Source organism: Typopeltis vanoorti, chromosome 5, assembly GCF_054136105.1.
Source record: "Typopeltis vanoorti isolate ZY-2024b chromosome 5, IOZ_Tvanoo_1.0, whole genome shotgun sequence".
Lineage (NCBI taxonomy): Eukaryota > Metazoa > Arthropoda > Arachnida > Uropygi > Thelyphonidae > Typopeltis > Typopeltis vanoorti.
In genome coordinates this window covers 97,646,458-97,661,335 of record NC_143553.1, presented here as the reverse complement: position 1 = coordinate 97,661,335, position 14,878 = coordinate 97,646,458, and the positions used below count along the sequence as shown (strand labels likewise).

Sequence of the window (14,878 nt, the reverse complement as noted above, 5' to 3'; positions counted from 1 at the left end):
TGTTTGCCTTCCTGGGGCCTGCATGCATATGCTTAGTACATTTCTTTGAGCTCATGAAGATTCCTTGGTGACTAAGGTAGAAAATATATTGGCATAATAATGTAATAGCTAAATAAATTTGGTTAGTTTTTATCTCTGGATATGCATTTTCTCCACTAAAGCATCCACGTGAATGATATGTACAAAATGTTTGTTTTGTTCTTTGGTATGTTATTTTTTACTGTTTGAAATTTCGAATGTTCTTTTTTTTTTTTTTTGACAGTACGTCCGATTCTCAAACAGGTCGTGGAAGGGATGATGTATTTGCATTCCCATAATATTCTGCATAGAGATTTAACACTTTCAAATCTACTTATAACTGAGAATATGGATGTGGTAAGTAAAAACAAAGCCAAAAAAAAGATATATATATATATAGAGAGAGAGAGAGGGATTGATAGATACACAAACATGCATGCACTAATAAAATAATAGTTTAAATAACTCTTCATGTTGCAATTTTTGTAGGCCTTTTACAGCTTGAGATTGTAGGCTTTGGAGAACACTGTGTAAGAAGAATTGTTTTAGAAACCAAGGTTAATGGTATGAAAGAAGAAGAAAAGTTTGGTATGTTTGAAATTGTGTAGATACATGTAGATATGAACAAATATATGTCCATTAATAATCTAAGGAACCTGCAGCTTTCTGCATTTTTATGGGTTAGGAGGACAGCGGAGAAATGAAAGCACCTGTACAAAAGGCATAACTCGGAAACAAAATATTTGTAATATGTGTTTGGAGTGAGCCTATCAGAGAGCTGGGGATTGTCAGTTAATCAGCTTGTTATTTTTCCTCTTTTGGAAGAAATGAAGAATATTTAGAACAGTTTACTAAGGCTTGATGAATTTGAGATTTATTTAGGGTTAGCAAGTGTAGATGAATGTGACAAATAGTCTCTTCACCAAAAAAGGAAAGATGGATGTGATATATATTTTAGGAAAGATTTTTTTTTTTCCATTTGACAGGTTATACCTGCTGAAGATCAGCAATAATGGTGAGATCTTGCATACTCTATACTATAGAGTATATTGTTGAGAGATCACATATTCTACAGTAAGGAAATCTGAAGAGAGGAATCCTTTCACTATGACATGTAGTGGATGAACAGTTTATGAAGAAACTGTGGTTGTGATTTGTTTTACTAAGTAGGTTTGTATGACAAGTTCAAGTACCTTGAAATTGAAAGAACACATCACATCCAAATTTTTTTATGGGTTCTGTCTAAAAGTGGGAATCTGGGCTATGAGATACGAAATGTGAGGAGTAGATATAGAGGGTGTGACAAATAGATTTTTGACATGGAGAGTGATCGATGAGTTGAATGCATTGCCAGAGTTCATTGTGAATGCAGGGAGTGTAAATGATTTTGCTCTCAGATGTTATTTTCAGAATGGATTTCAGCACAGTTGGGGAGAGAGAAGAAGCAGCTATATATCATCAGGACCATATGACTTGTTCTTATCCAAGCTATTCAGGATTTTTCTGATGTTCTTCTGTTGAAAAATCAGAGGAGGTGTGTGGTGAACTGTTGGTATGGTATGAGGTGATTTTCCTCAACTTTATATGCATAAAATTGGGAAAAGAATGATGCCAGGAAGTTGAAAGTGATCTCTCTCTCTCTACACACACACACACAGAGAGAGCTTGGAAAGAAGTCATGGACACCATTGTGTGAGAGACAAAGAGCCATTGTGCTCACTTTAATAAGATGTAAGGCCTCCTTTCGTGGTGCTGCAGCAATCCCTATGGAGCATACTTTATTATAATATAAATTAAATTAAATTATATTAAAATATAAAATATAATAATTATGGTTATTGTATATATATTTGTTTATTGTGTATATATTTAATGTGCCATTCATAAACGACACATTAAATATAATAATTATGGAAGCTGGCCTTTCTGATCACCTTACACAGAATTGATTGGAAAACCACCAGCTGTCTACATCACACTAGAACATGGTACGAATGGAAATTCAAGGAAGCTTGTGAGATTATTATCAACCACCCCAATCTGAACAACAATGGTGGTCTAAAAATCCCAAACATATGGAAGGTATATATTCAACCTTCCTCACCAAGAACAACTATAAACAGGACTGTAGAAAATCCAGTATTGTAAATCAAAAATAAGAATTGTAATACTAAAAATAGGACACCAATTGTTTCTGAAAGAAAACCATCTAAAAGAATGTTTATTCCTGTCATTGTGAAAATAGAATTTAGCTTGATGTAAAAATTTATTTTTTATTTTATTTTATTTAAATTTTATTATTATTTTTTTTTTCACCAGAGGTCACGCCAGTAGAATAACATTGATCAAATCATTGTTTCTCTAGCTTACAGTTAATGATGTAACTCAGCTTGTCCTGTATATTTATGTACGCTCCAGGTGATGATCTTGATGTGAAGATCGAAACGTCGGGATAATAAAAAAAAGTTTTTTTAACACGGTTGTAAATTCCAAAAAATGTTTAAAATGAATGCTGATCACCGTGTAACCCTAAAAGAAAGTATTTTTAATCCTTTCTCTCAGTGCAGCTCCTATTACCAAAAGCACTTAAGCCTCGCTACACCATTTTTCTCCAAATTAATCTGTTATTAGATCATATGTTTCTGTCTTCTAGAATATCTTTCTCTTGTGGAATATCTATCACCATTTTTTTTATGCACCCTTTATCATGATTCCATTTACAGTACTCTCTTCCATTTTTAAACATTTTCAATAGCCTCCTGAGCATTTTGCTAACGTCCTGATATTTATCTTCTGTATTCTATCCATGGCTTTTGTTAAACTACTTTAATACATCGGTTTGCATTTCTCTCTGTATTTTTATCTTAGTATTTCCCATGCTGATTTGCTTAGGAACTTGGATATGGATCTTGGAACTTGGATCTTTTCCATGAGTGCCTCTTTAACTTTCTGAGTTCATCATGGGGTTTTGATTTTTCTGTCCTTGAAGATAACTTTATCACAGGCCTCTCTGGCTGAATTATTGTTTACTTCAATCTGCCAGTCTGATTGTGGTTTTCAAAACTTTTTCATATTTTCTCCAATAATATTAGAAATTTAAATCTACAGTTTACCTCCAAAAGCTGCTCAACTTTGAATTTTTTAAATACATCTTTGTTATATTCTCACTCACTTTTTTTTTTTTTTTTTTCTTTTAGAAAATAGCTGATTTTGGCCTAGCAACACAATTATCTGGACCTGATGAGAAGCATCTTACAATGTGTGGAACTCCTAATTATATATCTCCGTAAGTTTTTCCTCCTTTAACTTTAATGTTTTAAAGTTACTAGAATTACTTAAAATTACGAAACTAAATGAAGTTTTGAAAACTGACCCTTAAAAGGTTTCAATTTAACAAACAGAAGCCTTTTTAAGTTTTGACTCAAGCAATTTAGTCAAGTTGGTTCAAAAATGCTTTTTTTTAAAACTGTGCTACATTTGCTAACATTATTTCAACTGTGCTTATGTGCTAGATCTAGTAAGAATGTACAGTTGAATCTAACTCTAGCAAACACTGCTATAACAGATTCATTCACTGTAAACAAACTACCAAAATTCTCACTAGCTCCATTGGCACATTGCCTAAACAGAATTCACTATAGCAAGGTATTCACTATAATAAACTATTATTGTAGTTTATTCAAATTAAGTGGATATTGAATCCAACATTTCAAATCCGAACAGAGAAACTGCAAGAATTTCGTGCTGAATATTGAAACTATAAAAGTTTCGGTGCATCCAAGCGTAAACAAACCTTTCATGACAGGGACAACTCGTAGTAAAGTTGGAGTAAACTCTGATCACTATCCTTAGTATTTCCCACAATGTAAAACACATCTTTTAGTAGACATGTATGATGTTATACATAATGGGGGGGTTCACTACCCAGACCGTTTCGACCTTTGTTGAGGTCTCATCAGTGAGCAGGCAAACCCAAAATGTAAATACTCAGATTGTAGTGATGTTGCTAACATTCACTACAACAGATTGTAGTTAATCACTACAATGGGAAATACCAAGGATAGTAATCAGAGCTTACTCCACCTTTACTACGAGTTGCCCCCATCATGAAAGGTTTGCTTATGCTTGTATCTGCTGAAACTTTTATAGTCTCTATATTCGGCACAAAACTCTTGTAGTTTCTCTATTCGGCTTTGAAATAATGTTGGATTAAATATCCACTTACTTTGAATAATTTTTCATCGCTGAAGTGAAGCCTTTGGCTCTTTATTTCAGTATTATTGTAGTTTCTGTGAGTTTGCTAAAGTAAGAGTCAACTGCATTTTATTAAGTGCATGTGAACAAGTAAAGTAGCTAGCATAAAAATTCAGTTAGACATTTAGTAAGGTTTCCCAAAATCATCAACTTTACTTGAGTACACAATGTCATAGCTGAAGAAAAATTAAAAGATCATCCCCATTTTTCTTCTTTTAATAACTATAAAATATGCAAAATTTGTTACAAAGAAATATGAGTGTTCAATACATCTCTCTCTCTCTCATAGAATTAAAAAAATAATAAGTGCAGTCAACTCTCACTATAGAAAACTCATAGGAACCATTAGAATAGTTTGTTATAGTTAATTTTTTTTTGGATCAGTATTAGAAATAAAATTATATTTGTCAAGAAATTATATTGTTTAATCCTTTATCCAAGTTTAAGCACAAGTTCATGTGTAAAGTATCTTTACATATAGGCTTCATGTATATAGAGGCTAGTGACTTCACATCAGTTTCCAGAGTATCTCTCATAATGCAAGACACACTTCCTTTCGGACATACATAATGCTATGCATTAAGAAAGAACAGTATCGGACTGGTTTTAACCTTTATTGAGGTTTTTTTTAGTGGGAACCAGACCCAGGAATTTTGCCTAGGTTGAATTAATGCAGAAGTCATATTTCTAGTGAAGATACTTCGTGTCCAAACTGTTTGTTTGCACTTGGGTATAAGAGGTTTTTCACATTTTTCCACATCTTAATTCACTGTGGTTTGATGATCAACTGCAGGGATGGGGGGGATCCCAGGCATAGAAGGCCTACTCAAGGAAGTTAACTTAGATAAGACTAACCACCTGGATACCAGTCATCTCCAGATTTTAATTTCAATTGATTGTTCAGTTGCATGAGACTGTTGAAAAAGGAAAAATGATAGGCTTTAGATATATGATGATAAAAAGGTGCTCAGGCTTCTCTGTCTTCCACTATCTGCATGTCTTTCTCCTATATGGATAATGAACAACACCTAAGTCTTTCTGTATGAATGTCTTTCTCCTAATATTATCATGCTTTCTTGGATCCCTATACTTTGTTTAGTCTATAATGGACATTTCTTTATTTTTTCATGTGAATAAAGGTCAAAACTGGTCTTTTAATGCATAGCATTATGCACATGTGGAAGGTAGTGTGTTTTACATTATGGAAGATACTAAGGCAATTGATGTGAGGTCATCAGACTATATACAAGTAGCCTAGTCATGAAGATACTTCACATGTTAATTTTGTATGCTTACACTTGGATAAAGGATTAAACAAGAATATAATTCTTGGCAAGTATAATTTACTTTTCTAACCAAGTGAAAATTTGTGCATGCAATAGCAATGTGCTTATTTAGCTTCAGCTGGAATTCTCTGTTATAGTGAGTTGGTTTGTTATAATGTTTAATGTAACGAGAATTGACTGCATCAATCTCAAAATCACTCCTTAAAAAACTGAGCAAAACCATAAATTAAGTATCAGTTTAAACAAATGTTTCAAGATGCAGATTTAATTTTACAGATAAATTTTGTTAATATTATCTAAGAAAATTTCAAAATATATGAATTTTCCCAATCATTGAAGAGATTCCTCGCATTGGAAAATGCAATAAATCACTGAAAACTGTATTTTCAGTGATTTATTATTCCAAGTCACTGCTTTCAAGTCTGAATGTTGCATGTTATCACTGTCATTGATGTGCATTTGGTCTTCCTTCCTCTTCAAATCAGTAATAATTAAACCAGATGTCATTGTAACAGTCCTGCTTTTTATAGGAATATTCCCTTGAGTGATATTAGACCATCATGTTTAGAATGAACAAGGAAGATTGGTCATCTAGAAATCACAAGTTGGAATCAGAGTCTTGTTGCTGATTCAGCATAAAAGACTCATTTCCAGAGCTGATGAAATTTGCTTGTCAAAATTTATTTCATAGCAGTTCCATAAAGTTTTCTTTCTTTAATGTTAATTTCTTTTTACAATTTTAAGAAGTGCCAGTTTCTTAACATCTCTTGACATATCAAAATTTCAGTGTTAGATGGCTGTTTCCTTTCATTTCCTTCAAGAACATATAAGAAATTGGTATCCACTAGAATATAGCAATCATGCATGAATCTAATTTGTCGAACAAATCGTTAGTCATGAAAAAATTAATTCAGTAAGACAGAAGATAGACAAATTGTTTACCTGAACATTTAGGTAATCATCATCAAATTCCTGATATATACCCTCAAGGGGTATACAGGATATGATAATACTACATGAAAAATTATATCTTTACTAATTTCCTATCTACAATTTTCCTCCAAATCAGTCTGTTACCTGTCAAGACTCCAACATTATCAGATCTTATATTTCTATCTTCTAAGGCACTTTTTATTGTATCAGTTAACCTATATCTTGGTCTTCTTCTGGGTCTTTTTCCTGCCAACCTGGCAGAGAACACTTGTTTTGCTAATCTTTCCTCTCCCATTCTGTTTAAGTGACCATACCATTTGAGATTAGCTCAGCTAACACATTGCTGGATGGTAACAATGTCAAGTTCTTTCCTAATATCCTCGTTTTTAATATGATATTGCCATTGATGCCATCTGTTCACCCCTATAATCTTTCTCAGGACTCTCATATCTGCGGTCTCTAGTCTTTGGTCAAGTGTTTTACTTCTGACCCAGTTCTCAGATCCATTAAGTTAAAACTGGTTTGAACACTGTCTTGTATACATCTAATTTAGTGTTCTGACTAATTTATCTCTTATTCCATATGAATTTATTCAATTGACTTCCCACCATACCAGTTTTGTTGATTCTGTTTTCTATTTCCATATTTAATTTACCATCTTCACTAAAAATTCTGCCTAAGTAGCTGAAATGTTTTACTTGTTCTATAGGTTCTCCATTCAAAATGCAGTTGATATTTTCATTTCTTCTACCTATTTTCATTGTCTTTGTCTTGTTATTGCTGACCTTCATGCTGTATCTATTACAAGTTATTCACTTTAGTCAGGGAATCATGCAGACTTGTAGCAGATTTATTTGGATGATGTTATACTTCTAGCAAAGAGCTGAGATTAACACATCCAATTTTGATATCAGGTTTAATACCCCTTTCCTTCATAATATGATCCATATAGATAATGAACAGAGGGGATAATGTACACCCTTGTATAACACCAGATTTAATATTAAACCCCCTTCTTGTACTTCCTTCAATTCTAGTTATAAGTCAGCAGTTAGAATTGTGTTACTCAGCAGTCAAGTATTTCTTGATATAATGCCCCATTGCTACCATATAACTCTAGCATTTCGAATAACTTCTCTCTTGGAACCCTATCATATGCCTTTTCCAGATCGACAAAACTTAAATACAGATCTTTGTTATATTCCCGTGATTTTTCAACTATCTGTTGTAAAGTTAAAATCTGATCCTGACAGCTTCTGTTTGGCCTGAATCCATCTTGTTCTTCACCAAGCTTCCCTTCCACAATCCTTCTCAACCGTTTCTCAAGTATACTTGCATATATCTTGCAAGGAATACTCAGTAGAGATACCTCCGTAATTCTCACATTCAGTTTTGTTTTATTTTCCTTTTTATGTATGGGTACTATGAGCGCTCTACTCCAATCATCTGGAATTCATTCCTCTGTCCAGGCCTTTTGAACTATGCAGTGCAGCTGTAAGACTTTTATACCTCCATACTTGAACATTTCTGGTCGAATATCATCTACTCCTTCTGCCTTTCCACATTTCAGGCTTTTGATGGCTTTTTCTACTTCAAGTATGAATATGTATTTCTGACTGAAAGCCTGGTCAGTGTTTTTTACCACTGTGCTGTCATCACTGCTTGTTTCTTTTAGCAATTTTTCGAAGTAATTGCTCCATACTTCCAGGATATCATTTTCTCCTGTTCTCATGTCACCTTTATCATCTCTAATTTCTTTTACAGCACTCTTTCCTCCATCACATTCCTGAGCTTCTTCAACAACCTCCAGAATATTCTGCTACCTTCTTGATATTTATTTTCTATGTTCTTATCAAAGTCCTCTCATAACTTTTGTTTAGCTAGTTTTACACAGCGTTTAGCTTTCTTACATTTGTCTCTGGCTGAATCAGTCAGTGTTTTCTTCAGTGCTTGCCATTGAATCTCCAAGGTTTGGTTCCTGTTCTCAAACTCTTTAATTTTTTCTTCAATCATGGTTGTGTATTTTAGTTTACAGTTTACACCTGAGAGCTGCTCAACTTCTATTCGCTTTAAAACTTTCTTACATGTTATTCTTTTCAATATGAAATTCAATTTTATCCTGCTCAAGACCGAATGGTGATCACTTCCAATTTCAGATCCTCTGTACACTCTGTTGTCCTGCACCAGGGAGAAAACATCACTACGAACAATAACATAGTCAATGAGACTTTTCTTATTCCTTGCCTCTTCTCTTCATGTGAATTTGTACACATTTTATGTTGGAACATTGTGTTAGTAGTAACCAGTCCATGTCCTGAGCAGAAATCCAACAGGTATTTGGCATTATTATTAGCTCTGCTCTTTTCTCCAAATTTTCCCAAAAACCTTCCAAAAATTAAAAACGTAGTTTAAAAGAAATCACAAATTTTAATTTGTAGTTTCTTTTAAACTACGGTTTGTCCTTTTCTAAAAACCAGTTTTATTGGATAAATTTGTAAAATTCGAAAACTGGGTTTTAAATTAAAAAAAAAAAAACGGTTTTAGATACTAGAATTAATATGTAAAAGTTAATTATTTAATTAAAAACGTTAACATTTTGACTTGAAGTCGCCTTGGACACAAGCATATTGTAGTAAAACTAATCTTCATGAGTCAGGCGAATGCTAGACATGCAAATGCAGTTACTGATGTGTTATGAAAATAATGAAATTGCTGAAACCGATGTATATGTTACAAGTGAGGAATCGGAAGATGACGTAGAGTGTGAAGATGACTATGGCAAGGATTTTTTAAATTCTGTTGATCTAGATAACGACTGTGGATTCCCTGTGTTGTCTGACAATTGCAATCAATTTCCCAAATTAGAAAAATTTGCAAATTTTTTAGAAAAATCTCCCGTAAGAGATAGCATCCTTCAGAATTATGTAAAACAAGAAAAAGGAAAGGAATTAAGTATGATTCTTGACTACCAAATGAGTCGGAATAGTTAAAGGCCATGATTGAAAGATTTATAATCATATATGAGAGGTTGGCTGGGCAACCTATAGTATGTTAGTACCATATATGAGTAAATGTGTTGTTTTAGCTTTGAATGATATTGGTGATTCTCATATGTGGAATGAAGCTCAATATCCTGAAATCATGTAGCTTCTTAAAGTGTTGGAACCAGTACGTCTAACAGCTTAAGCCTTATGGTGGCGAGATGCCAGTTTATTAACAAGTGAAGGCATATTTGAATTTGTGTTAAATGAACTAAAAAATTTAAAGACTGAAATTAGTTCCAAATTATTAAATGCTTTAGAAGTACGAATTAGAAAGAAGACAAGTTGGATTGGTAACCCTTTTGCTATATTTGCAAAATCTACAAAACATTTCAACAAAGAAATCTAGTGTATTTCCACTAGCTTCAAAACTCAATATTATTAAGTTATCTGGAAAAATATTGCCTAGAATATATCCAAATTCTTGTATGGAAACAGATTCCGATGATGAATATATCGGAGATAGAGAAACTATTAATCAGGTCAATGCTCTAAAACAGTGATTTTCAAACCTTTTTCATAATATGGCATACCTAGACTAATTATTAAAATTCTGTGACACACTAAAAATATATTATTTTAATTTTTTTGACGATCTGGCAAAAAATAGGCATAATTTTAATTGATTTACATACAGAAGATATTAATAATAGTAATTACTTATCCTTTTTGGGAGTTCAAGGGAATAAACGCGCAAATTACGACATTATTTCTTTCAATTAATTTGTTTTCACAAATCTCGCGGCACACCTGAAGACCTCTCGCGGCACACCAATGTTCTGCGCCACACTGGTTGAAAATCGCTGCTCTAAAAGAAGCAATTGAAAAATTAATTCATAGCTTGAGGAACCTGAAGAAATAATATCAAATCCGAAGGCCGAATTTTCAGTAATTGAGGCAACCAATAAAAGAAAACAAAGAATTTAGATTTATTATTTGATGCCCTGAAAATGATAAAACCAAGTTCAGTAGCCAGTGAGAGAGAGAGAGTATTTTCTATTTCAGGCAATTTTGTATCTAGAATAAGAATAAGATTTAGTAATCATTCAGTAGACATTTTATGTTTTTCGAAATCACATTTCCTGAAGAGAAATGCTAAATGAAATAAAAATTTAAATTTATATTTGTATGGATTTTAGTTATTTAGTTTTTTTTATATTTGGTTTTATATGGAGTATATTTTATTTTGTTATATTTTTGTAGTTCCATAAATATTAAATAAACTGAAAAATTTTAAAATAGGGATAATTTTTTTTTACTGTTTTAATTATTATTATTTATTTTTTTTGTAAAAATTTGAAAACCAGTTTTATCAAAAGTCGGTTTTTGTATAACCCTATTTTAAACATTGAAAGAAAACTCCAAAACATACTTTGAGACTCATTCCTAAATCTGTTTTCTCTTCACTGTCAGTATTGAGAAGCATACTTTGCAATGCATAGGTTTAGCAAGCTTCAGGCACTTTGACTTCAGCACCTTTGCAGTATCACTGAAAACAGTGAGTTCCCATAATGAATACTAAAATAAATTAGCTATCTCAAAGGAAACTTTAAATGCACTTTTTTGAAATGCAGGATCTGCTCTATGCTTTACACCGCATGGAGAAGTTTACACAATAAATGTGAAGGGACAACTATTTCATCTTTTCAAACAGAAACCAGGTTTATGTCAGGTTAAGTCAAATAGATATCAAAGCTAAGTTAATTTTAATTACCAGTTCCTCCACTAACATAATGAAATAGTAAATTAATGTTTAGTAAAATGGAACTCCAAACAAAAATTTGGAGGTAATAAAGCAATGGAATATGCCAATTACTGCAATATTTTAGCTCTGTGTCTAATGACACTTTTATATCATCCATCTTACATCTCATTATCCATCTTATTTTAATAGTATTGACCATGTTTTGATTGATGGATATACATGTCATGGGTATTAATAGGATTAATACAGTGGACTTGAAATTCAAGGGAAGAATTCATGTGGATGTTTGAATAGAATATTCGAGTCTTTCACAGTCAACATGTTTCTTTAATGTTACACTATAATCGAATTACATTAATATGAGTAGCCTTCATTAGCAGCTTCTCCAACACCATTGTTTATATTACTTATTTTATTTTTACCTGATGGATGTATAGTACAGTTCAGCACTAATGTGAGACAAAATGGCAGTTATTTGTCTACCTCTGTTGGTCCCATTTGTGGATTTATGTGAATATGTGAAATAACTATTATTTATAAGTTTGGTTAGTGTCACGTATTTCTTGTAACATTGTCACAAAGGGAATGATATTTAGTACATTATCATGATATAATTATGTATACTTTGAAAAATTGTTAACAATGAAAAAACAAGGAATCATGGAAGAAGTGAAAAGAAGAATAGGAATGGGATGGTCAGCTTTTGGAACAGATCAAGACTGTTCAACCAATGCGTATTGCTTGTTATAACATATGGAGCAGAAACTTGGCCAATCAAAAAGGAAATAATAGATAAAATGAGAAAAACAGAAAGAAAATGGAAAGATGTCTGCTAAACATAAGACGCTGAAATAAAATAAAAAATGAAGAAATGAGAGCTAAAACAAAATTTTTAGATATTGGAGAAAACATACTTCGAAAGAAATGGAAATGAGTTGGGCACATTACAAGACTTAATGACAATAGACAGACAAAAGTTATACTGGAGTGGCAGCCATATGAAGGTAAAAGATCAGCTGCAAGACCTGAAAGAAGGTCAGATGATATAAGAAAACAATCGGAACTCTTTGTCACCAACAAACTCAGAATAGAAACAGATGGAGAGAATTGGGAGACACCAATAGCCAGACGTACAGCTATAAAAAGGGTTAAAAGAAGAAGTGAATAACAATAGGATCCCCAAATTAGCATATAAATATAAACCTACAGGACAAAAAGATCCCGGACGTCCAAGATTAAGATGGAAAGATCAATTTTATCTGCAGAACAGAAACTGGACATAAAAAAGCCTATACCTGAATTGCTCAGACGACGATGAAAAGAAGAATTATGTTTACTACAGGGCTATTGCATTGCAAAGTGGACCTTGCTTGAAAAATAATGACAGCCACTGATCTCGCACCTAGGAAGAACAAGTATTTTGGATTTCATTATAGTGCTTTAAAAGGGTTTTTGATTACCTGATGGATATTTGCATATCCTATTTTCTTGATAGAGGTCTTGACCAAGGAGTAGCTTTCATTTGAACAAAGTATTATCTTAACATATTCTAATTTTGAAAAGAATTATAAAAAAAAAAAAAAAAAAAAAAAAAAAAAAAAAAAAAAAAAAAAACGTGATTAACATAGAATTTTTGCCTAAGTATCATAGACATCATCAGGATAAGATCACAGAATGGAATTAAACAATAACAGGCAATTCTGAAAAGTGCTGCCTGAGTAGCTAATGTAAGATAACTGAAAAGGGTCAATAATTTCCTAACTTATAAAAAAAAAAAAGTTATATAAATATATACAAAAAAAAAAATATGATTAGGAAAGATTAGTAGATTTAATAAGTACTATTCCCCACAAAGGGGATAGACGTAGACTATCAGATCTGTTTACGTTAGGACAGTGAGGTAAAGTTTCACATGTTTCTTTATAAAGATGTTCTATGAGGAAATTACTTTTATGAAGGACTCTTGTATTTTTCCATTGAAGTCTATGTTTAGTGTCTATAGCATGCTCCAGAAGTCCAGACTGTTCAAGCTCATTGTATTTAATGTAAAACCCGTGTTCTAGACAAATAAAAGCTGATCTTTGTGTCTGTCCAAAATAAGATAACCCACAAGAGCAAGGAATCTGGTAGATGCCCGAATAATTGACAGTTGGAAGAATCTCGTCCTTAGAAGAATAGAGAACGGTGGAGATTTTTCTGATTAGGTGAAAAGCGACAAAAAATATTCAGCGGTTTTAAAACTTTTGCTATGTGTTCATTAATGCTATGCATATAAGGGATAAGAATGCAAGGTTATAATTGTTAAATGCTTTTTTTTTTGATGGAAATATCCTTAAAGCCATTAGACAAAAGGATGGACTTAATATGCCATAATTCTTTCTGTTAAAGTTTGTCTAAAGAACATAAAGAATGGGTGTGATGTACTAAATTCTTAATAGACTAGGATGGTGATGGGATTCAGCATAGATATAATGGTCTGTGTGAGTCTTCAGAAGAAGACTCACACAGGCCATTATATTTAATATAAGGCCATAAGTCTTATATTAAACTACCATCTTGTTGACAGAGAATTAGAAGATCTAAAAAGGCTAATTGTTTATTTACTTCTTCTAAGGTAAATAATTGGATCCTGGGAGGATGCACATTTAATTTAGAAAGAAGCTGCTGTAATTCAGAGGATGAGCCATTCCACATTGCAAAATATCGTCCATATATCTGTACCAGTGTGTGTGTGTTGTGCAGGTCTAGGTGAAATGTTATCAAAATACGTTGTTCAGAGTTGTTCCATGATGAAGTTAGCAATAGTAGGAGAAATAGAATTGCCCATGGCTGTTCCTTTGAACAGCCATGGGCAATAACTTGGAAATAACTCATATTCCTATCCCTTATCTGCATGGCATTAGTGAATGTATAGGGAAAGTTTTAAAACTACTGAATATTTTCGCTGCCTTTCACTCCATTAGAAAAATCTCACCTTTCTCACTTTTAAGGACAAGCTTCCACCTCTCAATTATCCAGGTATCTACCAGATTCCTTGCTCTTTGGGGTTATCTTATTTCAGACAAACAGGAAGATCTGCTTTTATTTATCTAGAAGAACAAAAGTCTTATATTAAATACCATGAGTCTGAACAGTTAGGACTTGCAGAACATGCTTTTGACACTAAAAATGGAGTTCATTGTTTTCATCTGTTTTTATAATTCTTTTTGTTATGCCAATTCACAGTACTTCATTATTGAAACAAATATTATTAATTTCTACTGGGCCTATGTTGAAAATTCAGTCTGAAAGAAAATCTTTATCAGGTTATTAAAACTCTACTAAAATATTATAATGAAAGGTTTAAAAAAAATGACTTGTTACTAAGAGGATAGTCATTTGATTATAGCACAATACTAATGATGCCAAGGAAAGTTATGGAGAAGATGAAATGTGCCATTGCCTATAAGAAACTTCACTTTCTTATTCTGAATCAAGTTTGCCTTTGCTTAGATACTTAGATAGAAAATACAGATTTCTTTGCCGTGTTTCAAACAGAATGCTTAACACCAAAAGGTAATGTTATATAAAACTGACATCAAGTCATTGACTCACATTTTTAGTACTTCTGTTCAGTTTGTTAATTGAAATGCCTGCGACCT

The 14,878-nt window shown here is 32.6% G+C and overlaps 1 protein-coding gene across 2 annotated transcripts in view; it reads left to right on the top strand.

Annotated features, from left to right (window-relative positions):
* SAK (polo like kinase SAK) overlaps positions 1–14,878 on the top strand; it is a 319,822-nt gene that overhangs the window by 65,393 nt on the left and 239,551 nt on the right. Inside the window, exons 5-6 of one of the 2 annotated variants that reach the window (XM_090392629.1) lie at positions 263–375; positions 3,216–3,304. In XM_090392629.1, coding sequence (XP_090248755.1) covers positions 263–375; positions 3,216–3,304 — 202 coding nt within the window. Of the gene's footprint in view, positions 1–262; positions 376–3,215; positions 3,305–14,878 lie in introns of those variants that run through there. The other variant, XM_090392630.1, reaches the window with a different exon arrangement.